General features: G+C 56.1%; 1 protein-coding gene across 13 annotated transcripts in view; it reads right to left on the bottom strand.

Moving 5' to 3' along the window:
• The window catches only part of DOCK1 (dedicator of cytokinesis 1), a 493,657-nt gene extending 483,503 nt beyond the window's left edge, over positions 1-10,154 (bottom strand). For 4 of the 13 annotated variants that reach the window (XM_089313821.1, XM_089313819.1, XM_089313818.1 and 1 more), the window contains exon 1: positions 9,572-10,154. In XM_089313821.1, coding sequence (XP_089169947.1) covers positions 9,572-9,617 — 46 coding nt within the window. In that variant the 5' untranslated portion in view covers positions 9,618-10,154. The remainder of the gene's footprint in view (positions 1-9,571) is intronic. The other 9 variants (XM_089313822.1, XM_089313827.1, XM_089313823.1 and 6 more) reach the window with 5 other exon arrangements.
• Positions 10,155-23,930: the final 13,776 nt, after the last annotated feature.

Genomic DNA, 23,930 nt, shown 5'->3' on the forward strand with positions numbered 1-23,930 from the left:
GACTGGGGAGGCCTGCTGCCTGCTGGGCCCTCCCTCCCTCAGGACACCCAGGCCTGACACTCCCCTGTCCCCAGAGCTGGGGGGGGGGGGGGTCCAAGCACCGGGAAACAGGCTCATGCAGAGGGGCGTGGGGCCTGCAGTGCAGGGAAGCGGGCTGCGGCAGGAGAGCAGCACACTACAGGGCTGACCCCAGCCCCGGCCGGCCCGGACCAGGCAGGACCGCACCAGGAGAGGAAGCGGCGAAGGTCACGCAAGCGTCTGAAAGGGTTTCCAGGCTGCGGGCCGCCGCCCAGGGTCTGAGAACACCTGAGCAGGAACCCGAGAGCCCAGAGGAAAGGAAGGTGCCCTCGAGAAGGCACGGACTGAAGGTGCTGGGTGGGTGAGGGAACAGAAAAACAGATCCAAACACGTCCCCACCCGCAGCCCTCAATCCTCCAGGGCTCAGCCCTGCAGCCGGCTGGGAGAGGGCGATCACAGGTCGCTTCCCCCGGCCACGTGCCGGGGCTGCCCGGGCCACGCCCTGGAGCCACGCACACAGCTGCCGTCTGTGTCTACACTGTGACAACTGGGGACTTGGGGTTCCACAGAAAAATGCCCCCCCCCCCCGAGGGCAACTGGGGCCACCAAAGTGGAAAAGCAAGCTGGCAGCAAACAGGGAGAGGGGAGGGAGGGAGAGGGGAGGGAGGGAGAGGGAGTTACTGGGCAGCTGGGCCTGCTTTCTCTGTGGCTGAAGACAGAGCTGCAGTGAGTGAGGCTGGGAGAGCTGGCCTCCTACCCCACTCATCTCTGCACACAGTGCGGGCACCCGGGGCCACTGCACACGCCCCGTGCCCACCTGCTCATAACTCACCTGCTCACTGTGCTCATCGGCTCACAGTTCATCAGCTCCCAGACAACCAAACTGTAAAACTGCAGGGAAAGAGGGCCGGTGCTGTGGCACAGAAGGTTAAGCCTCTGCCTGCAGTGCTGGCATCCCACATGGGCGCCGGTTCAAGTCCCAGCTGCTCCACTTCTAATCCAGCTTCCCGCTAATGCACCTGGGAAAGCAGCAGAAGATGAACCAAGTGCTTGGGCCCCTGCACCCAGGTGGGAGACCAGGAAGAAGCTCCTGGCTCCTGACTGGTACAGTTGCAGACATTTGGGGAGTGAACCAGCAGATGGATTCTCATCCTCTCTCCCCCCTTCTCACTGTATCTCTGCCTTTCAAATAAACAAATCTTTAAAAATAAAACCGCTCCAGGGAAAGTAAGGCCTGTGAGGGTACAGGGCCTTTTCTACGCTAAACCAGTCCCAAGTTAACACTGGTAAACAGAGAAGGTTAGCGCACAGCTCACTGCTGAGTAGCGCCTTCTCCCTCTGAACACTCTCGCGGGCCAGGCTGAGTGGTGGTCGTCAACGCTTCCCTTAGCTGAGGGCTGGCGGCTCGGGGAGGCTGGGCAGGGCGGCAGGGGCCTGGACTACAGCAAGGAGACTCCCAGCCCAGTGCCTGAGCCCACTAGCGCCCCCTCCTGATGTCACACTACCGTACCCACACTGACTTAGCATTACAGACCTACTATTCAGCGTCTCCTCTGTCATAAGGACCAGTGCTATAAAAATTCCAGTCTACAAAGAGCACCACGTGGAGACAGACACAGTTCTCAGGGGCGGGCGGGGGAGTTCACGGGAACAGGCCTGGTGAGTGCCTGGTTTCAGACGGTTACAGCAGGAACTGAGACCTGCTACTAAGGGCCTTCCTCCCAGGTCAGCATACCTGCAGGCCACCTTGCACTCCCTGGGCCCTGAGTAGCAAAGCTCTCAGCAGGGAAACTGGCAGTGCCTGTCCTCATTCGCATCTCTCCCTGCCTCCCAGGGGACACAGACTCAGGTGACTTTCAGGGACAGGGAGGTGTGAGGATGCACAACCTCCATGCTCCACCAGTAATGCAGAAGGCTGTGCCAACACACCTCCTGCTCCGTGGGAAATAAGCCAACAGGAACCCGCAGAGGAGACACACGGTGGCGGGGAACTCTGCTTCCCCCAGGACACTCTGCCCCAGGCTTCCCCTGAGCCCCAGCTGCTGGAGGTCTGTCCAGGGATCATGGCCAGAGCAGACCGCGGTCAGGGACGAGGGATGGCAGTACCTAGGCCAGGAAGGAAACCTCCCCACACTGCTCATCACCTCTGCCCTGCAAGCTGCCCCTAGCCGGAGAAAAACAGACTCCCTATGAAACCAGCAAAGCAGCTGGCCAGCCCTGATTCAGAAAGGAAAGGGTGACAGACAAGCGTGCACCTAACTTACGTGCTCCAGTTCAACCCTGGCCCCAGAATGGTCACGAAGTTTGCATCAGTGGACTGGGGAAACACAGCAGCTAACCCCAACTCCAAACAGCAACGCAGCAGGACAAAGACTCAGTAACACGGTGAAAATCCATGTGTTTATTTGAGAAGCAGACACAGAAAGAGAGAGAATGAAAGCGGGAGCCCAGAAACCAACCCAGGTTTCCTACATGGGTAGCAGAGACCCAGGTACCCGGGCCATCACGGCTGCCTCCCAGGAAGTACACCCGCACAATCACATGAGGGTGACGGCGAGCGCTGTGCCAACACCGCCCACACCTACTCGGTGCTCCTGCAACTGCCCCAGGCCACCGACAGCTGGACCGGGTGTGACTGCGAGACAGGACTCAGCCTCACGGACAATAGTAAGAACAGCACGCCCAGGCCAGTGCTGTAGCACCGCGCATTAAGATGCTGCCTGAGATGCTGGCATCCCACATGGGCGCTGGTTCAAGTCCCGGATGCTCCAGTTCTGATCCAGCTCCCTGCTAATGTGTCTGGGAAAGCAGTAGAAGATGGCCCAAGTGTTGGGGCCTCTGCACCCACATGGGAGACCTGGTTGAAGCTTCCAACTCCTGCCTTCAGTGTGGCCCATCCCCTGCCAATGCGGCCATTTGGACAGCGAACCAGTGGGTGAAGATCTCTCCCTTTCTCTCTGTAACTCTGCCTTTCAAATAAGTAAATGCAATAAGTCTTTAAGAAGAAGAACACATACTCACCCCACCTCATCCCCCCACTGCACAGCTGGCAGACCACACACAAGCACCACTGTGGACTTCAGATTCCAGAACCCGAGTGACCTGGCCAGCCTATCATGCTACGGGGACACAAATGGTAAGAAACGGGAAATACAGTAGGATCTCAACACCCAAAGCAGCTGAAGCCCGGGGGTGGGGTGAGGGGGCCAGACAGTCCCATCGAGGGTGGTCCCCACGTGTCAGCGGCCACATGCAGAGCTGCTCAGGCCGCGGGTCAGTCTCACGGGACCCGGACATACTGTGCTGTGCCGTCGCTAATTTGATTCCAAGACATTGCCAGGTCTGAACACAGAAACAAATCGCAGTCCTTGAACTTCGGGAGGGGAGGGGAGGGGAGGGGAGGGAGGGGAGGCTCTGGCCATGCGCTCCCACCCCTCACTCCCAGGGCCAAGTTTATATCATCAGAACCACACTGTTTCTGGTTAAGCTGTGTCACCTTGGACATTCAGTACCCTGGGACGTGACTGTATCTGGGGACAGGGTCCTCAAAGAGGTGATTTAAAGAGGTCCACAGGGTGCGCCCCATCCAGGACCACCGGTGTCCTTGGAAGAGGAGCATGGGCCACGGATGTGCAGGGAAGGAGACCAGCGCCTGAACCAGACCCGGCCACACAGCCCTCCCAGAACCGCCAGGAAGGAGATTTCCGTAGCCTTGGTGACGGTGGCAACCACCCATGCTCCACCCACGGATTTCCAAGACTGCCCCAGAGGGCTGCCCTGCCCTGAGTAAGAGCAAACTCAGGGACAAGGCCTCGGGGCTCCCACAGCCCCGTTTCCACGCTACGCGAGGCACAGTGGCCCCACAAACTTCCCATCAGCCCAAGCTCATGGGCAAGACCACGCAGCATCCTGTGGAAAGCAGGCGCCAGGCGGGAGAGGCGCATCCCGGGCACAGTGAAAAGTGGCCGCGCTCCCTCGCTGGCCCCCCCTCGTGGCTTCCCCAGGGAAGACCCTCACAATAAAGGAACCCAAGAAGTCAGAGATGTGAACAGCCCAGCTGGTGATGTGCTGGGATGCAAAGTGCCCACTGGGTCTCACGAGGCTGCTGTCCTGGTCCTGCCCTGGACACAACGTCCCAGCTCAGTGGCCTTGCTCCCCCACTCCCCCCCAGGAGCACCGCCTGGGCCAGCCATCTTCCCCTGCACCTGACACAGGCACTAGCTTGCTGCCTCCTCTCCCACACTGAATCGGGACTCACTCAAGGAAGGGCTGCACTGGGGGACTGCACCTCCCACCACCAGGAGACCCCGCTGCACACCTGTCTCCCTGGACAGACAACAGACGAGGACAAACAAGAGACTTTAACTCACAGCCCCCTGCTGGGGGAACAGCCGCTTCCTGAGAAGTGACACATCGGCCGCCACACCCCCAGGTGCTGGACCCAGAGAGGGCAGGCTTGCGCCCACACAGCCAGCCACCCACAACACTCACGGGGCTTTATTCCAAACAGCCTTGGACAGGGGAACAGTTACGCCCTCACACATCCACAGATCCGTGCCCAGGACAAGCAGGACGGTCACAACCGCCTGGAAAAAGGTTCCCTGCGTGGATGTGACAGTCTTGACGTGACAAAGTCACAGAAACCAGGAACAGACTAAGGGTCCCCAGGACGGGAGGGAGGGCATGGAAAGAGGTGGGCGTGGCTATAAAAGGGAGGAGGCTGCACGGAGGGCCTGGGTTCCCGTCTGGCTCCACTTCTGCTTCCAGCTTCCCACTAACATGCGCTCTGGGTGGCAGCATCGACCTGCAATGGACCAGGATTGAGCTCCTGGCTCCTGGCTTCAGCAAGGCCCAGCCCCAGCTAGTGTGGGCATTTGGAGAGTGAACCCACAGACGGGAGAGCTCTCTTTCTGCCTCCAAAATAAATAAATAAATATATAAATAAATAAAACTTCTTTAAAAAAAAATTAAGGACAACACAGGGGTAGCACTGTGGTGACAGAAAGGTATGTGTATCAGGACTGGCTCGATGCCAACATCCTGGATGTGACGTTAAACCTCAGTTTCACAATACATAACTTTAAGAAAAACTGGCAACAGGCACACAGGATCTCCCTGGATGACTGCTTCACCCTGCAATTGGCTATAGTCATCCGAAAATATGAAGCTGACTGAAAGACAAAAGGGGGAGAAGGAGAAAGAGACAGAACCTACGTCTTTCTCCCTGTTTCTGCTGCCTGCATGCAGAGGTGGCAAGCAAACACGAAAAAGAACTATCCTCACACTCTGACAGTCCGATCAGATGCCTGATCGTCTCGGTGAACACTGCCATCAAAATAAATTTAAAATTTTTATGTTTCCAAAGTGAAACCAGGTTTCCAGAAACATAATATGCCCTAATTTGGTTTTTCTGCATGCTACAGTGAATGAAAATGTTCACATTTCTACTTACTTATGGTCAAATCTAATTTTTCTTCCCCAAAGCAGCAGCTTGCTTGCTACTCTAGATGACACAGGAGATCGCTCTCCAACTCCCACGTTCCCAAGGCTGTTACACTACTCACGCGATCATCGTCACTCAGAGCTAACAAGGCGCCCACGAGTCACGCTCCCCATGTGGAGCAGGCGCCCTCTCCCAAGGAGGGCAAGAGCACACCAGGAAGGAACCAGCTCCTGAAGGCACAGTCCGCGGCACCCATGACTGGTAAACAGACAGGAAGTCACCCCTCACCAGGTTTCCAAACTTCGTGCTTCATTAAAGATTAGTAAAAGTGGCGCTTAGCATAACCCCAAACACGGCACACAGGGCTCTGCTGACGTTACCCCTGAACCCTCACAAGTCCGCAGTCAGCAGGCTTGGCTCCACTTTACAGACGAGAAGACTGAGGTGAGGAAGTACGAGTTCAAGGGGGACAATAAGAGCCAGGACTTGAATGAGCCTGCAGTGCCCATGCCCCACCCCCTTTGCCAGCTCTCCATGGACGAGGCCAGAGAGAAGAGCACACACAGACTACCTCCAATCCGCTTGATAGCAGAGCCCAAGGCAGGTGGAAACCTCGCCCCCACCCCATCTCTGCTGGTTTTCTACTTGTGCCTCACCTCGGCAGCTTATCACCACCAAAGTCAGCACCCCGGTTCTACACGCCAGCTGCCTGGAGGTTCTGCCACGAACCCGACTCCGAGTTCTGGGTGGTGTAGAACGCAGCTCTTCGTGACCCCTGGATCCTTGCTGCCAGGCAGGGGCCACCCTCAGCTCCCTGAGGCCTTGCTCTGGTCCCTGTAGGTGAGCCCCCGTCTCAGAGCCAGCAGCTACACCTGGAGGCCTTCCTGGGGCTGCTCCCCTCTCCCAACCGCTTCTGCAACCAAGTGGCTGACCCAGGATCACAGCCCCCGGGGCACGGTTTAGAGCTCAATTACACCTGCACAGTCCCTCTGCCAGGGGACGCGACATAATCCAAGGACCTGGGGACACCAGGGGCACCTGTGGGGCCACTGTCACTGAGCAGTGGGCAGGTGGTCCTCATGTGTGCCTCCAGGACAGGCTACCCCTTGACACCTATCAAAGGAACTGGGTGCACCAAGAATGTTGGGGATGGAAGACCCCGCCTGGCTGGAAGGTGATGGTAACGGTCACGTGTCCAACCCAGGGTGACAGCCAAGTCGAGGCTCCTGTCTGCGTTAACAATCCTGGACCATGAACAGGAGCCACCACACCCAGCCCTGGTGAGTGAAACACAAGGAACCCCCACTTCCTGCCTCTGTATCAGGAGCCAGGTCAGCTGTTTACTCCTCTCCTCCTGTTTTTTGAAAATAAATAAATAACTGAAGTGTCTCATTTACAAACAATGTAACAGATTCCAAGGACCTGCGAACAATGAGCTGTGATTCATGTTTCCAAATGAGATGGAGTTTTACCATTCTCCTTCCCTTGTGATTCACCGTCCCTGCGCCAGGCCTGGGGAGGGAAGCCCGGCCCGCCCACCCCAGCCCCTCCAGGGAAACACAGTCCTGTTGTTAGGCTCTCAAAAATCTGCTGAAGTTGGTGGTGGTGGGGGGGTGCCAGTATTTTTCCCTGAGACAGAAACAACCAATTATCTAAGCTGAAAACACCTCCCAGGGCTTACCTCCTGGCCACTCGGGCCTCTGCTGAGACCCACCAAGACCCTCACTCCACAGTGCAGTGACCCCAACACACCTGATCCAGCTCCCCTTCTGCCCAAAGCCAGAGTTCAGCCGCCTGCCTCCCTGATGGGGGCACCAGTTATGGAGCGTGAGGGCGTTTGGTGTCGACTCAGGCTGCGCTGCCACGTCCTCTGGCTCAGCTTCCACCCGGGGAAGGGAAAGGCAACAAGACCCACGGCCGCCTCTACTGGATGGTGACACACGTTTGTCCTACAACTTCACGGCAAACCCACCCCGCATACTCTTCTCCTTTGGAAACTTTCTTTAAACCGAGGGGTCAGCGAGAGGCGAGACCATAGAAGTCACTCGTGGCAAAGCTTCAGGAAGGTGTGTGGCTGATGAGAACACAGCTGCCGTCTGCTCCCTGGCCCCCTCTCTAGCATGGAGACCCTGCCCACCTACCTGTGGCTGCTCGGTCTGGACTTCTCTAAATGGCCAGGGCACCCTGGGCAGCGCTCACCTCCACTCCGCACCACTGCAAGGGCCTCAGGAGGCTACTGAGGTCCCTCTCAAAATGTGGTGCTAAGAAACCCCCCAGCCCCCTCCTGTGTGTCCTGTCCAGTACTCAGGACACAGATCCCAGAGCAGACACAGGTCCCCAGGTGATACACAGGACGCAGATCCCAGAGCACAGACACAGGTCCCCAGTACTCAGGACACAGATGCCAGTGCTCAGGACACAGGTCCCCAGGTGATACACAGGACACAGATCCCAGAGCAGACACAGGTCCCCAGGGCACAGGACACAGATCCCAGTGCTCAGGACACAGGTCCCCAGGTGATACACAGGACATAGATCCCAGAGCAGACACAGGTCCCCAGTGCACAGGACACAGATCCCAGTGCTCAGGACACAGGTCCCAGAGCAGACACAGATCCCCAGTACACAGGACACAGATCCCAGCTCAGGATGCAGATCCCAGAGCAGACACAGGTCCCCAGGTGATACACAGGACGCAGATCCCAGAGCAGACACAGGTCCCCAGTACTCAGGACACAGATCCCAGAGCACAGACACAGGTCCCCAGTACACAGGACGCAGATCCCAGAGCAGACACAGGTCCCCAGTGCACAGGACGCAGGGGAGCGAGGCTGAGCCTCTCTGGAGCTGCTGGCTGCTTCCTCCCCTGGCCTCCCACCTCCCCCGCCTGCCGCAGCTCCGGCTTCCTCTACCTGCTCCCTGCTCTCAGCCCTCAGCTCTCTCCTCTCCCCTCTCCCCCCTTCCCCCAGCCCCGGAAGCTCTTCCCAGCAGGGCCCCGCAGAGACCACCCCCAAGCCTGGCAGTCGGAATCTGCAAACTGCTGGCCCGCGACTGCCACCCCTCAGCCTCAGTGTCCCGGCCTGCCACGTGCCGCCAGCTCGGCCACAGCAGTCCTGAAAGCAGCGCCCCAGCAGAGTGTGGGCTCCAGTCAGGCCCCTATGGCTGCCCACACCTGACCTGGCGGGGACCCGAGAGCAGAGCGCCCTTAGCAGGGGGGCCGCCCGAGAAGCTGCAGGGGCCAGGGTATGTCGAGTGCAGGAGCGGAGGCTGCAGAGACACTCCTGGCCGAGCACGCGGGGTGCCCTGGGCGCCCAGCTGCTGACTCTGGCCTGGAGAGACAGGCGGGGCAAGAGGGCAGGGAAGCAGAAAACCAAGCGGGAAAATCGGATCCGGGCCCGGCGCTGCGCCCAGGTGGGCGGGTGGCGAGGAGGAGGCGCCCCCCAGGCCTGGGCCGGCAGTGGCCGGGCAGCGGGGTGCGAGGTCTTGTTTCACAAGCATCAAAGCCTGGCTCTCCGGAATGTGTACTGGGGTCTGCACGTAAACTCGCAACCCGACCTCCCTTACCGCCCCCCCCCCGCCCTCAGGAAACGACAAAGAGCGGAGCAGAACCAGGTCCCCGCCCTCCGAACCGGGCGCCTGGCAGCTCCTCCCCGAGGGTCCCACGCCGAGCACGGCAGGGCCACCCGGGGCCGGGGCCACCCTGGCGGACGCGGAAACACACAATTCTCGATGCTGACCACTGCGCCCCGAGACCGTCCAGCCCGGGCCCGGGCGCCAGCCACACAAGTTCCCCCCAGGAAGCCCACGGCGCTGCGTAACAATGACCCCCGGGGCTCCGCGCGCCGCGGGCAGAGCGGGGAAGCCCGGGAGGCGGGAAGCGCCGCCCCCGCGGTGCCCGCCCGGCGGCTGTCGGAGGGGACCCCGCGGGAGCGGACCCTCGCCCTTCCCCGCGCGTCCAGGCGAGTGGCGCGCGGCCGGTGCGGGGCGCGGAGCGGGGGCGCCTCTTCCCGCCGGCGCCCCGCATCCCAGCCGCCGGGTGGCCGGCAACAGGCTGGGGCGCCGGCCGCGGAAGTTGGGGCGAGAGGCGGGCGGGCCGGGCGCGCTGCTCACCCACGCCGTACTTCTCCTCCCTCTTGGTGGGGACCCAGCGCGTCATGGCGCCGCCGCGAGAGCCGCCGGTCGGGCAGGAAACTCCGCGCCTAGGCCGCCATTTTCCATTCCTTCCGAGCCGCGACAGGATGGGGAGGAAAAAGTTTGCGGCGGAGGCGGCGTCATGTGGGACGGGGCGGGCGGGGCGTCGCGGGCCGGATGGGAAAGGCCGGGAGCGCCGGCGAGAGGCGGGACGGCCGCGGGCTGTGCGCCCGCCCCGCGCCCCGGCCGGGTCCGCAGACGGGGAGCGCGCGCAGGGCGCCCGGGCCGGCAGTGCCTGCGGGGAGAGCGCGGGCTCCCGCCCAGAACCGGCGGGGATTCCGTCCAGCGCGCGCGGGTCACTTCCCCGCCGCCACCCTCTGTCCGGGAGCGGCCAGCAGGGTGGGCAGAGGCGGCGGGCGCCGTGCCCTCCGCACCTGGACGCGCGCGCTGGGGCCGTGCGGCCCGGGCCGAGGAGCGCTGTCCCGAAGGTGACCTCCGGCCCCCCGCGGGGAATGAGTGCAGAGACCTAGGGCGGCCAGGAGGGAGAGGCGGGCGGAACCCTGCGCGGACCCGGAGTCCCCAACCCACTGCGCTCGCGAGTGCGCCCGCCCCACTCCGTGGCGCGCGGGGTGTGAGGACGGGGGGGCGGGGCCGGGGAAGCCCGCGCCGCGCAGGTGTGCGCAGGTGCGCGCCACCTCCCGGGGCCTCGGCTCCACCCTGCGGGAGAGCTGCTCCGGGACTCCCGAGTTTACCGTGGCACACCGGGAGGTGCAGGCTCCGGATTTCTGCCAGGAAGCAGAAAAAACCCGTTGGTTTTTCCCGTGAGTTCAGAAAGGACTAAGCAGGGAAACCGGGACGAGGAGGACGGAGCCTCCGGACGAAGGCGAACGGGGAAATGGAGTGAGTTGGGTTTCATGGCGTTTGTACCCTGTCCCCCCTCCCCCAGCTCACACTCCAAGGAGCAGCCAGGACTGCCCTGGGCCGGGAGCCTTCGAGGGTCGGAGGAACGAGTTAGGGGATGCAAGGCTCCACGCAGAGGCTGGGCATCCCCAGCTTCCACCCAGAAGGCGGCTGGAGAAGCACCCTGGGCGACTGGGGGACTTGCGACTCTTGTGGGTGACAGAAGTGGCAGGCTCCTTGCTCCTAGGGCACTTAGGCCCCACAGAGAGAAGACGCGGGGCTCCCGTCCCACACAGCCGCGGGCAAGCCTCCCGCGGGGATCAGAACCCACAGGGACTCCGGTGGTGTGACCATGACCCCTTGGAAGGAGAAGTGGGGTGCTCCGAGGAGAATGACAGGGTGGCCTGACCGCCCATAGGCCAGGACAGGCTTCCCGGGGAAACCAGCGAGGCCAGCACAGACCAGGGAGGTAAAGTGGAGGAGGCCCGGGGGTGCGCCAGGACTGAATGGCTGACACGGGGCTCAACAGCAAAGTCACTGGTGAGGCCGGGGAGGTCGAAGGGCCTTGGAGATCCGCAAGGAGAAACGGTGTTGGTGACATTTTGCCCACTTTGTGGGCAGCCAGGTGGAGACTTCACATGTATAAAGGGCTTGAACAGGGTCGCTGCGGCTGTGTGGCGAGGCACCGTTTCTGTTCTGTTCATGTGGTTGCGTGGTGGGAGATGGTGTGCGTGGTGAAAGACCTTGAGAGTCACCCAGACAGCACCAGCTGTGTGCCTGCTCCCCGTCTGCACCTCACCCTTAGGGCTCTGATGTTGCCACGCAAGAACCAGGGTGACACGGCCAGCCCTAGGTAACCCCACGTTCCACATCTGTGCATTCAAGCAACCGTGGATTTAAAAATTGGAGTCGGTCGGGAGGATTGCCTCTGTATTGAAACTGTGTGGATTTTCTGTCATTATTCCCTGCACAATACAGTGTAGCAACTATCTATAAAATGTTTACATTGTATTAGCTGTCATAAGTAATCCAGAGATTAATTGGAGTATATGCAATAAAATGTGTAGGTTCTGTGCAAACACTGTCACTTTCCTGTGACACCAGCTCATTGAGAAATGAGCTAAGCATTTCCATGAGAGACCTGAGCATCTGCAGAGTTTGGAGTCCTCTGGGGGTCCTGGACTCAATTCCCCAAAGGGCAACTGTGATTCCAGACTCGGGTTATTCTGAGGGCCACTGTGGCCGCCTGCTCAAGCCAAGGCTGTTTGTCTGATAACCCCCATGGTTCTCGTTTCCTGGAACATTTGCCACTGATCAAAGTGACCACTGCGTGCAAAAGTGTGGGGCAGGATTTGCATACCTTCATAAGATTGTCATAAATAATTTTGTAGCTCAGAATGCTAAAGCTTCAGATAGACCACACGCCAGTTTATTTTAAGATTGATTTATTCACACCGGGTTCTAGTCCCGGTCGGGGCGCCGGATTCTGTCCCGGTTGCCCCTCTTCCAGGCCAGCCCTCTGCTGTGGCCAGGGAGTGCAGTGGAGGATGGCCCAAGTGCTTGGGCCCTGCACCCCATGGGAGACCAGGAAAAGCACCTGGCTCCTGGCTCCTGCCATCGGATCAGCGCGGTGCGCCGGCCGCAGCGCGCCGGCCGCGGCGGCCATTGGAGGGTGAACCAATGGCAAAGGAAGACCTTTCTCTCTGTCTCTCTCTCTGTCCTCTCTGCCTGTCAAAAAAAAAAAAAAAAAAAAAAGATTGATTGATTTGTTTGAAAGAGTTACAGAGAGAAGAGGAGAGACAGAGAGGGGAAAGATCTTCAGGTGGAAGCCAAGAGCCGGAGCTTCTTCAGGTCTCTCACGTGAGTGGCAAGGGCTCAACCACCCAGGCCATTAGCAGGGAGCTGGAATGGAAGTGGAGCAGCCAGGACACAAACTGGCATCCATGTGGGATGGCGGTGCTGCGGGCTGCAGATTCACCAGCTACACTCCAACGCTGGCCCCCGAGCCAAAGGTTTGACATGGTGGTTTTGGTCCCAGTACTGCCTTGTGTGCCCAGGCGTGGCATCTGTGAGGCTCTGAGAAGCTTCCTTGGTGTTCCCTCTGGGCTCCCACAGGTGTCATCCCACTGCCCTAAACAGTCCGCACTCTGGCTCGTCGCCTTGTGGTTGCCTGAGCTCAGGACTGGCTCCACCTTCAATTCTAGAAACACCAAGGGGTGTGGCCAGTTGGCCTAAGTGACCATGGCTGGGCCACAGGTCTCAGCCATAGCTGCTAGGTGTCTTACAGGGTTGGGACCGTGCCATACTCGTGGGTGTGCCCCCCCCCAAGAACACTGGGACACCCGGAGGCCCTGTCCTAAGTGTCAGTGGGAGTTCGGACAAGAGCCCCCTCCCAGGATGTGGCAGAATCTTGGAATAGGGACCTGAAAAGCATAATCAAAATTGCCATTTTCAATCTTAAATTTGTACCTTCTTGCTTAATGGGAAAACAGTTTCTCATGTGTGTCGCTCCCCCATTCGCGGAGGAACAACACTAGACCCTGTACTGTTCTCTTGTCTGCTCAGCCCTTCCCAGGTTTGCTGTCGTTCCCTCACTCGCGGAGGAATGACGCCGTCCTGGGTTAGCTGCCGGCCCCCAGCCTCCGCGGAGGGGCGGCACCCCCCGCCACTTTCCCCGCTTCTGCGGAGGAGCAGCACACTGCCGGCCGGCTCTCTCAGGGGCTGCTCAGATGTTATTCAGATGTTCCCCGGTGCATAGTGTCTCTCTCTTCCTTTATAGTCCTCTTCCACCAATCCATGCTCTGCTGCCCACACGCCAAGCACGCTGCTCTCCTCCAATCAGGAGCAGGGTCAGCTCCTGCCACTTGTTAGTCAAACTGATGAGGCAGCTGCGTAGAAGTTGTTTGGTCTCTCTCTCAGCGCCATATTGTGGGAGAGCAGATGCATAGAATTAGTCTTAGTTCCAGTAACTTAGTCTAGTCTCAGTTGCTCCCCACACATGTGCAGTGCACACTCAGAACGTAAATTAAACAAAGTCTTGCCTGGTAGAGATACCAGACAGCAGTGGGTGAGTCAGGGGACATTTCCTGGGGGCAGATGGGAAAGGGACAGGGACGTGTGGACTCCACACATACAAAGGGCTTGCTAGGGTCGCTGCAGCTGCTTGGTGAGGCACCTGGTCACTGCCCCAACCCACTGGCCAACCTTGGCATCGTATCAGATGCAGGCATGGGACCACAGTGCACCACAGCATCACACAGCACAAAGGTGCATAATCCTGCCTTAGACCTACTTCCAGCTCGCAGGAAACAAGCAATGATTGAGAAATGAGCTAAAGGCATCAGAAGAAGTGCAGACAAAGCTGGAAGATGGACATCGTGTCAGAACCTGGCAGTCTCCAACAAGTCAATATGGTCAACCAAGGGGTGAGGAAGAACTTTGTCCTGGATTATAAAAGCCATAAGAGGGGCCGGCGCTGTGGCAAGGCAGGTAAAGCCGCTGCCTACAGTGCCAGCATCCCGTACGGGCACCAGTTTGAGTCCTGGCTGCTCCACTTCCAATCCAGCTCTCTGCTATGGCCTGGGAAAGCAGTAGAAGATGGCCCAAGTGGTTGAGCCCCTGCCACTCACATGAGAGACCCAGAAGAAGCTCCTGGCTCTGGAATGGCCCAGCTCCAACCATTGCGGCCAATTGGGGAGTGAACCATTGGATGGAAGACCTTTCTCTCTCCCTCTCTCTGCCTCTCCTCTCTCTGTGTAACTCTGACTTTCAAGTAAATAAATCTTTAAAAAAAAAAAAACCCACCCCCTCAGTAGATGTGTGATGGATGAATGACAGGATCTGAAGCAAGTCCATCCCCTTCTGGGTGCTTTAGGAGCTGGGTGTGTCCATGATACCAGCTCCCGCCTCCTCCCCTGGGGAGCAGCAGCCCATCCCGCTATGGCTTATGCAGGGCTAGAGCTGAGTGGCAGTGGAAAGACGGTCACCAACCCCAGTTCACCTTCCTCTTCAGCGCCGCCACCTGTGTGCAGGTGGAAGTCAGGGGAAGGTCAGCCCCTTTCCCGGAAGAGAACAAGGGCCTCCAGCCATTTGCAGACGGCCCCCTGTCTGCTGCTGGAACCCCACAGGCCCTGAAACAGGCTTGGCCATGCTCAGCCAGCAGACCCAGCGGGCATTTCTGAGGAAGGCCATGGCCAGAGGCAGGCTGGCAAGCACACGCCGTGTCCCTGCTTGGCCAGCATCCGAGGACTGGGACCATGGACAAGCTGCCTACTGGACCAGGCCAGATGCACAGCCGGTTCCTGTCTAAAGACCCCAGGGCACCTGTGGCCAGGTTAAGGCAGTGACTGTGTGTGGTGCACCACGTGCCAGGCCCTGGGCAGGCCTGCAGGACACACCGATGGCCGAGAGGTGTCCTCACCCCCAGGAGCTCCCAGCCTGAGGGGATGACAGAGTAGGAGACAGCTACTGTGCCAAGTGTCCTTATGAAGTCAGCAGATACAGCTGGGGACGTCTGTGTGCGAAACAGCCGCTCTCCCACCACCCCAGGACTTCCGCCAGTACCTTAAGGAACATTACTTGCTTAGCATTTTTCATTCAATGAAACAAAAATGAAATGAAAAATATGAATTGCTTTTAAAAAGGAGAATCATGGGGCCAGTGTTGTGGCTGTGCAGGTAAAGCTGCCACCTGTAATGCCTATATGGGTACCTATTTGTGTCCTGGCTGCTCCACTTCCCATCCAGTTCCCTGCTAATGTGCCTGGGAAAGCAGTGGAAGATGGCCAGGTACTTGGGCCCCTGCACCCATGTGGGAGACCCAGGTGAAGCTCCTGGCTCCTGGCTTCAACTTGGCTGCGGCCATCTGGGGAGTAAACCAGAGGATGAAAGACCTCTCTCTCTGTAACTCTGACTTTCAAATAAAAATCATTTTTTAAATGGAGAAACAATATTACAAGCCACAAATGGAAGGCAACTAAAAATAAAGGCCTGGTTACTGTAAGAAAAGAGTGTTCGTTCTCGGGCGTGCCTGCCTCAAATGCTCTCCTGTCCCACAGTTTGCACACTCTGCCCTCTGCAGGGCCCTCGCCCCAGATGGGCAGGGGGAGAGGGGTCCGGTCTCCCTATGAGGTCAGAGGCCTCCCAGGCTCATGTCTGCACCAGTTCTGATGCAGACACCCAATGTCTTTCAGGGCTGATGCATTGGTTTTGATGTTATAAATTTCAATGTCAAGCCATTATAGCTGTATAATAATCACTATGCACATAAAATTCCTGTTCTGGATGAATCCTGTTATAAAAGAGGGCTTCTGCTTTTGAAGGTTTTTCCTCTTAATCCACAGAAAAGCATGATCTTAAGCAGCAGGTGCTCCTGGGTGTATTTCAGGCATTCTTGGTTTTCTCCTTTTCCTTTGGGGAGTAAAAATAGGACTGAGAAGTTCTGTGGGAACGTGGGAGCCCGAGTGGGATCTCCTGAGGCAAAAACCTACAGCTGCAGGCTCTGTGCCACCTGAGGGCAAGAGGGCAGGGCCCTGCCAGGAGGGGATCCATCCCCTTCGTCCTGCTCTTCCTGCCACATAGGGGGCCCAGCTGCAGCCCGCAGCCCCACCCAGGCCTCTCCCACCCCCGCACGGCTGCTGAGGCCGCCACTGGGCTAAGCACTTGCTGGCGTGGCCTGAGAGCTCCGGCCCGGCTTGTTCTCTGTCGGGGGTTTCGCAGGCAGGGGGCAGAGGATGCTCCACGCCCACAGCCAGCGGGCACAGGCGGGGGCCTAAGCTCATCGAGATGGACAGCAGCGGTCATCCCCGGCTGCCCCGGTAGCTGCCTCTGGGGACACCTGCCATGGCTGAGCAGAAGCCCGGGTGCCACAGTCCCACCCAGGCTGAGGCCAATGGCTGACGGGCATAGTTACAGGGTACCCGGGGCCTGCGTGGCTGAAGGTGGTGTTTGGTGACAACGCTGCTATAGCCAGCCCAGGGTTCCTCCCCTCCCTCCTCTTCCTTTCCCTGAGCGATGCTCTCCCTGCACTGCTGCACGCCAGTCCTGAAGGAGGTGACTGGGGGAGGGTTACAGAGTCAGGGGCAGAAGGGATCCCTGAGTGATCCCCTCTCTCCCTGCACCGCTGCACGCCAGTCCTGAAGGAGGTGACTGGGGGAGGGTTACAGAGTCAGGGGCAGAGGGGATCCCTGAGTGATCCCCTCTCTCCATGAACAGGTGCACGCCAGTCCTGAAGGAGGTGACTGGGGATGGGGTTGGCAGGGGCAGAAGGGAGGGCCCCAGACCAGGAGAGGAGCTCCACTCTGCACACAGCCCTGTGGGTGTATGTGTGTGTGCAGGGCATGTGTGGTGAGTACGTGTGTGTGTGTGCAGGGCATGTGTGGTATGTATATGTGTGTGCATGTGTGGTGTGTACATGTGTGTGTGCAGGACATGTGTGGTGTGTACATGTGTGTGTGTGTGTGCAGGGCATATGTGGTATGTATGTGTGTGCAGGACATTTGTGGTGTATGTGTGCAGGGCATGTGTGGTGTGTACATGTGTGTGTACAGGGCATGTGGGGTGTTCATGTGTGTGTGTGTGTGTTCAGGCCTGTGTGGTATGGTGTGTGTGTTACGCAGGCCTGTGTGGTGTGGGGCATGTGTTTATGTGTGGCATGGGTGTGTGGTGAGCAGTGTGCATGTGTGTGTGTCCAGTATGGCTTGTGTGCATGTTAGGAGTGTGGTTTGTGTGTGGTGTGTTGTAGTGTGCATGTGTGTGTGTCCAGTATGCCTGTGTGCATGTTAGGGGTGTGGTTTGTGTGTGGTGTGGTGAGCAATGTGCGTGTCCACACTTCAGACAGGGACAGCCTGGAAAGCCTGAGAGGCGGTGACTCTTGCGCTGAGTCCCAGTAACAAGACAGGGGCAGAGTATTTAGAGGACATGAAGGCCCTGGGCAGGAAGAAGCCGGCAGCTCCTGGGGCCCAGGGGCACAGGAGGGGTCTCAGCTTCCAGTTATTCTCTGAGTGTGAGACAGGGCCAGCTGCACACACGCCTCCAGGGCACCTCTCATGTGTGATGAAGATCATCGTTACTTAGATGTGCATACGAGTATGCATTTGTAACACGGCTATAGTACCTGTGTATTGGTCATTGGGTGGTATCATTTATCTGTGTTATATGTTATTAATGCACGCTTACATACTTACACATATAAGTGTATGTATAAAAGCATGCATTGGTAAGTACATATTTATAACATGTAACATGGTGCACGTTTACCTATTGTGTATTTTCCTTTATATGTTATATATGATAAATGCATACTTACCTATGTATTTAACATAGCAAACATATATGTTAACAGTATACGTTTAATATTGTACATTATAAATAAATGTATGTGCAATGTAGTATATGTCTACTGTGTACTGTCACTGTTTTATATATGTATGTAAGCATGCATTTATAACACATAACAGTAAACGTTTATCTCATATTGTGTTTTACCATATATTATATATAATAAATATATGTTTATGTGTCTATAACACATTATATGTGTTATATGTATATGTACATAACATGTTTATCGTTTGTATAATAATTTGTGTATTGTATATAAACACATATATAATGTAGCATGTTTATCTAGTATTGTGTATTATCATTCACATGTTACATATAATAAATGTATACTTATATATGTCCATAGCAGTGTATGCATAGGTAACACAGCGTATGTGTATGATTGTACATTATCATTTGTGTATCATATATAAACGCATAGGTAATGGTGCATACGTCATTTACTGCTCACCTAAGTGCCGCACACACTTATCCCACATTCTGTGTTTTTATCATTTATTGGGGTCCTGCCTTGCTGGGCTTGAGCTGCAGGCTGGCGGCTCTGGGAGGGCAGGTGGGTGGGTTCTTTCCACCGTTAGGGAGCTTCAGGACCCGGGGCCCTGGGCACTGGGGGGCCCACATCCTAAGGTAGAGTTGCATTTTCTGGAGGCCACACAGATCTTCCTGCCACTTCCGAAGGTCACCCCAGGGCTCACTGCAGTGGGGAACGTCTGCGTGGGCAGGTGTTACGTGGGCGGGCACTGCCAGCGTCCAGCTGAAGCCTTGGTCTTGTTTTCATGCAGGTTCCCTTTCTCTAGAGCAATGCAATGTGGTGTTCTTAGGTTCAGAAGTGGGGTTGGGGCATCCAAGGTCAAGTCCAGCATCTTTGCAGTCACTGCTTGCTAAATCACTGGCACTGGAAACTCATAAGCACCAAGCTAATGGGAGAGCCCGTCCCAGGGGCCCGGGAGGAGAGCAGAGGCAGCGCTGGGCCATCTCCAGCGCAAAGTCTGAGCTGAGACCCCTGAGGCTCCTTCATCAGCTTGAGCCAGGGAGCCCTCGGCTAGCTCAGGACCATACCCCGGCAGACAACCTTAAGTAAATAAATGGGCCATACTTTCCTAAGGAAATTAAGGAATCTGATTTGTTTCCAGAAGACAAGAGAAGAATGTTTTCTTCTTTTTTTAAAGATTTATGTATTTATTTGAAAGGCAGAATTACAGAGAGGCAGAGAGAGAGAGAGGTCTTCCATCCGCTGGTTCACTCTCCAGATGACTGCAACAGCCGGAGCTGCACCAATCCGAAGCCAGGAGCCAGGAGCTTCTGGGTCTCCCACGCAGGTGCAGGGGCCCAAGGACTTGGGCCATCTTCTGCTTTCCCAGGTCACAGCAGAGAGCTGGATTGGAAGTGGAGTAGCCGGGACTAGAACCACTTGCTGCAGGCAGTGGCCTTACCTGCTACGCTACAGCGGCAGCCCCAGAAGTGCTTTTTCGTTGTGTTGAAGAAATCTGGCTTAATCCTGTTCTGAGGGAATGGCTATGCAGGTGGTACAGGTGAATTTCTCTTTCCACAGCCTGGAAAAACCACCGGAGCCTGTGAACCTGAGCAAGAATTCTACACTCATCCTGCTCCCACATCCATGTACCTAGCGAGGTTTTTCTACGTCTGTGTTTTATAGAAAGAGTTATTGTATGAAGTATGGAACACAAGACGACTGAATCAGGCATAGCTTTCAAAAAGGAACTCGTCCTCTGGGGTGGGCCTTTGCCTTTTGTTTTGGCTTTAAATCTTTGCATTGTAAAGTAAATCCCAAATACAGAAAACATCACAAATCAAACGGATGGCTCCCTGAGTTATTACAAGGCAAAGGCCATCAAGTGAGGAAGCAGACTCCAGCGGCCCAGACACGCCTTCCACGTGCCCCGAATTCATTCCCACAGGCAACCGGTGCCATCATGTGTAGGGGAATGACTCTCTTGTGCTTTTAAAAACACATTTTATGCCCCAGACGTGCGTCCGTGTATACTCGCTGGTCTTGCATTTCAGAAGCTTTAATGTGTCTTTTAAGTCTGTGTGGCGATCGCCAACTTCCTCCTCTGCTCCTTGCATTTCCTCATACTTCTTTTGAGGAAGAGGCTACAGCTCGGTCGTGGTTTGAGCGCGTCCCGCAGGTCCCACGCAGGAAGCTGGGTCTCCGTGGCAGCAGCGCTGTCCAGAGGCGCTGGAGGAGGTCCGCAGGGCGTTCGGGACTCCGTGGGAAGGGGTTAGGGCCCTCTCCTGGGACAGCTGTGATGAAAGCCTGACTCTGAGCCCTGCTCCACCCTCTGGCCCTGTGGCCTCTGCCTCCTGCACCTGCTCCCACCGCTGTGATGCCATCTGCCGTGCGCCCCCTCCAGAGCCGATGCCGGCGCCATGGCCTCGGGGCCTCAGATCCCTGCGTGAGATCCCAGTTACCCAACCTCAGGTATTGGGTACAGTAACAGAACACAGACCAGCACAGGCCCCTGACCGGACACTTCCTAACAGTGTGGGACTTGCTGGCTGTCCACTCAGGGCACAGCTGGACGTGCTCCCCTATCGCTGGATTGCCCACAGATGAGCAGCCGATCCACAGGTCCGGTCTCTTTGGCCAAGCTCCAGAAGGCAGAAAATGCGGAGCTGTCCCTGTCGCTGTGCTGTCTTCTGCCGGACTGTCGGGGCTTGCCTCTCTAGTTCTTCCACCTCCACTTATTTTACCTACCATTGCTGTTCCCAGGGGGTGATGCATAGAGCAGTCGGGGGGATCCCAGGTCTTCCTCCTTAGTTTCTAGTTTTCAGGATAATGATTCGCTGTCTGTCATCTCCACGCGTGATTCTTATTTAAAAATCCCAAATGACCTGAGGCAGTCACGGATTTTGACACAGGGGTGGGCATTGTCACTGCTGAAGCCCATCGCCCCGTCTTTGGTAGGGGCGGGCAGCTCACACCAGCTCCTGCGTTCTCTGGACACGAGCCTAGGTCATCTTGGACGGTGTCCTTGCTATCTGGGTTCAAAAGCAGTTCGGGTCATCTGCGCCAGACCCAGAATCAGTCGTTTCTCAAAAGAAGCCGAGTTTCTTAGTGATAAATTGTGCTTCAAGATGAAGACAGGAGCTCTGCTGAGGACACACGGGGTCTCGGAGCCCTTAACTGGCTGGGCCTTGTCAGCCATCAGAGTGAGGGGAAATCTAACAGTGTGTGGGTGTGCACATGTGTAAGACACATGTATTATACACATATGTAATCAGAGTGAGGGCAAATCTATTAGTGCGTGTGCATGCACATGTGTAAGATACATGTATTACGCACACATGTAATCAGTGCAAGGATGAATCTATCCATATAACTGTGTGCACATATGTATGTCTGCACATGTGTGAGACACATGTATTATGCACATATGTAATCAGAGTGAGGACGAATCTGTGTGAGAGAGATACATGTATTATACACATCTGCGATCAGAGCAAGGATGAATCTGCATATGTGTGTGCACATGTCTGTGTGTGCACATGTGTGAGGCACATGTATTATACACACATTTAATCCGAGCAAGGATGAGTCTATCCATGCACGTGTGGATGCGTGGATGCACGTACATACATGGAAGATACACAGATATTACGTGCACATACATAATCCGAGTGCAGTATAAGGGGAAGCTCCCTGTGTTCTTCCTGGTCTTCCATCCCAAAACTGAGGCCACAAGGCTTGGACGTGAACCCTTCTCCGTGACCTCTGGGCCTCCCTGCTGGGGCTCTCAGGGACTCAGGGCGTGATGGAGTTATCTAGGCCAGAACTGCACGTGTGCCCTCTCCCACAGTAAGCACACTGCAGGCTCTGAGTGACACAAGCGTGTTTGCGCATCCACGCCCGAGGGCTCCTCCCTGCAGGGTGCATCCCCACCCCCACTCGCCCTGGCGGCTCCGTCTCTGTCCCCCTTTCGCCCTGCTCTGTAGGCAATGGTACCGCGTCTGCAAGCCTTGGGCAGCGACCCTGCTCACCCTGGGGCCGAGGCCGTGCTGGGTTAGAGGCCCTGAAGCAGCTCACGGGAGCGCTGCTCTTCCACGTGCGGATCTTGTGTTCCTGTCTGGAAGTCAGTTTTGTTGGGTACAAAACCCTCGCCTGGACGCTGTCCCTTGCTCTCAGAAGTCAGGCACGACGCATCGCAGGCGGAGTCTGAAGATGACCACACTTCCTTCCCCTTACCATTCCCGTGGTCGTTACTCTTCTAGATACCCAAGGTCTTGTGCTGTTGCTCTTATGTTTTGCACTCAGTAATTTCACTCAATGATTGGTCATTCCACGTGTGGCCTCAGATGGGTGCTGTGCTCTCCAATAGGTAGTTTTCCGTCTTTTTCTTTTAATCCAGGGTATTTTTCTTGAATTATGATTTTTTAAGATTTATTTATTTATTTGAAAGAGTTACAGGGAGAGAGAGAGAGGTCTTTCATCCGCTGGCTCACTCCCCAGTTGGCTGCAGAGGCCAGAGCTGTGCCATTCCAAAGCCAGGAGTGAGGATCATCTTCCAGGTCTTCCACGTGAGTGCAGGGACCCAAGGACTTGTGCCATTTTCCGCTGCTTTCCCAGGCCACAGCAGAGAGCTGGATTGGAAGTGGAGCAGCTGGGACTCCAACCAGCGCCCATATGGGATGCCGGCTCTGCAGGCGGCGGCTTTACCTGCTGCACCACAGCGCCGGCCCCTTCCTTAACTTCTGCGTCTTTCATGGGTTCTGTTTCCTCGTTGTGAAGTTTCCCTACATGTTATGTAACCCGTGCGCTGTATCGGGTTAGCTGGTTTTGAAACAGGTGATTAATTCTGATTCGCCCTGGGGTCACATCTTTCTGGCTTTGATTGTCTGTAGGGATGTTTGTTCTGCCCTTCACTCTCTTTCCTTTTAGACTTTTCTCCTAAGATTTGACCTTGACACCTGTCTGCTGTTCTTTTTATTTTATTTTATTTTTTTCAATTGGAAAGGCAGAGAAAGAGAGCGGCTGAGCTCCCATTAACTCGTTCTCTGCCCTTACGGTCAGGGCGAGGCCAAGTGGAAGCTGGGAGCCAAGAACTCAATCCAGGTCTCCCACAGGACGGGGATGGGGAGCAGGAGCCAAGTACTTGAGCCATCACGGCTGCCCCCAGAGTCTGCACCGGCGGAGAGCTGGAGTCAGGCACCGGTGCTGGGATTCAAACCCTGGCACTCCGGTGTGGAAAAACAGACATCCTAACTGGGGTCTCGGCTGCTTGGCCCACCTCTGCGGGCTGTCTTTAAGTGGACTAGTCAGGAAATCTTCCCTAAATCCACTTGTGTATTGTTAAAAACAACAACAACCTTAGAGCTTCCTGGATCCATGCTCCACCCTGATATGGTCGGGTCTTCTCTGTTACCCTGCCCCCACCAGGGTTTCCCTCTGGGGGTTCCTGTCCCAGGAGACAGCTCTGCAGGGGCAGTCCTGGGAGTTCACAGGGCTCACACTGCTGCAGCCCCCGACCCTCCTCCAGCTGCTGGGTTCAACTGCTGACCCCAGAATCCCCCAGCTTGATTGGAAGTGGCAGCAGACGGGACAATCATCATCATCCTTTGCTGTGCCGGTGGGTAGAGGGGCCAAGACCGCACTCTAGACGTTCAAGCCCAAGTCAAGGGTGTTTGGCAACTAAACTTTCCCTGAAAATTAATGGATTGTAACGTGGATAAATAAATATTCTGGATAAATAGTGGTTGACTGTCTCTGTAATTACATTGTGAATGGAAAGGAGTGATAAGTGTTTGTTTTAGTATCACAGCTTAATTTGGAAAATTTTGACTTGATTGTAATTTAGTACATTAATATTTTTTAGCTTTCATTAATATTAATAATAAATATCTAAGTCTAAAATATCAATTGGGTAAAAACAAAACCTTAAATCTTGAGGAGGTCTATTAACCTCTGTACTAAAATAGAAGTGAATTGAAGGATATTTTAAATAATGCTCTTTCAGAGACTGATGCAAGTTTTAGAATTAATCTTAAAAACGAACTGAAATTTCACATTTGGTGACAGGTGGGGAAATCAAGTTATGAATCATTCATATTCCACAGTGAATGCCAACGTTACTGGG

Source organism: Oryctolagus cuniculus, chromosome 15, assembly GCF_051225735.1.
Source record: "Oryctolagus cuniculus isolate XC-2025 breed Fujian yellow rabbit chromosome 15, ASM5122573v1, whole genome shotgun sequence".
Lineage (NCBI taxonomy): Eukaryota > Metazoa > Chordata > Mammalia > Lagomorpha > Leporidae > Oryctolagus > Oryctolagus cuniculus.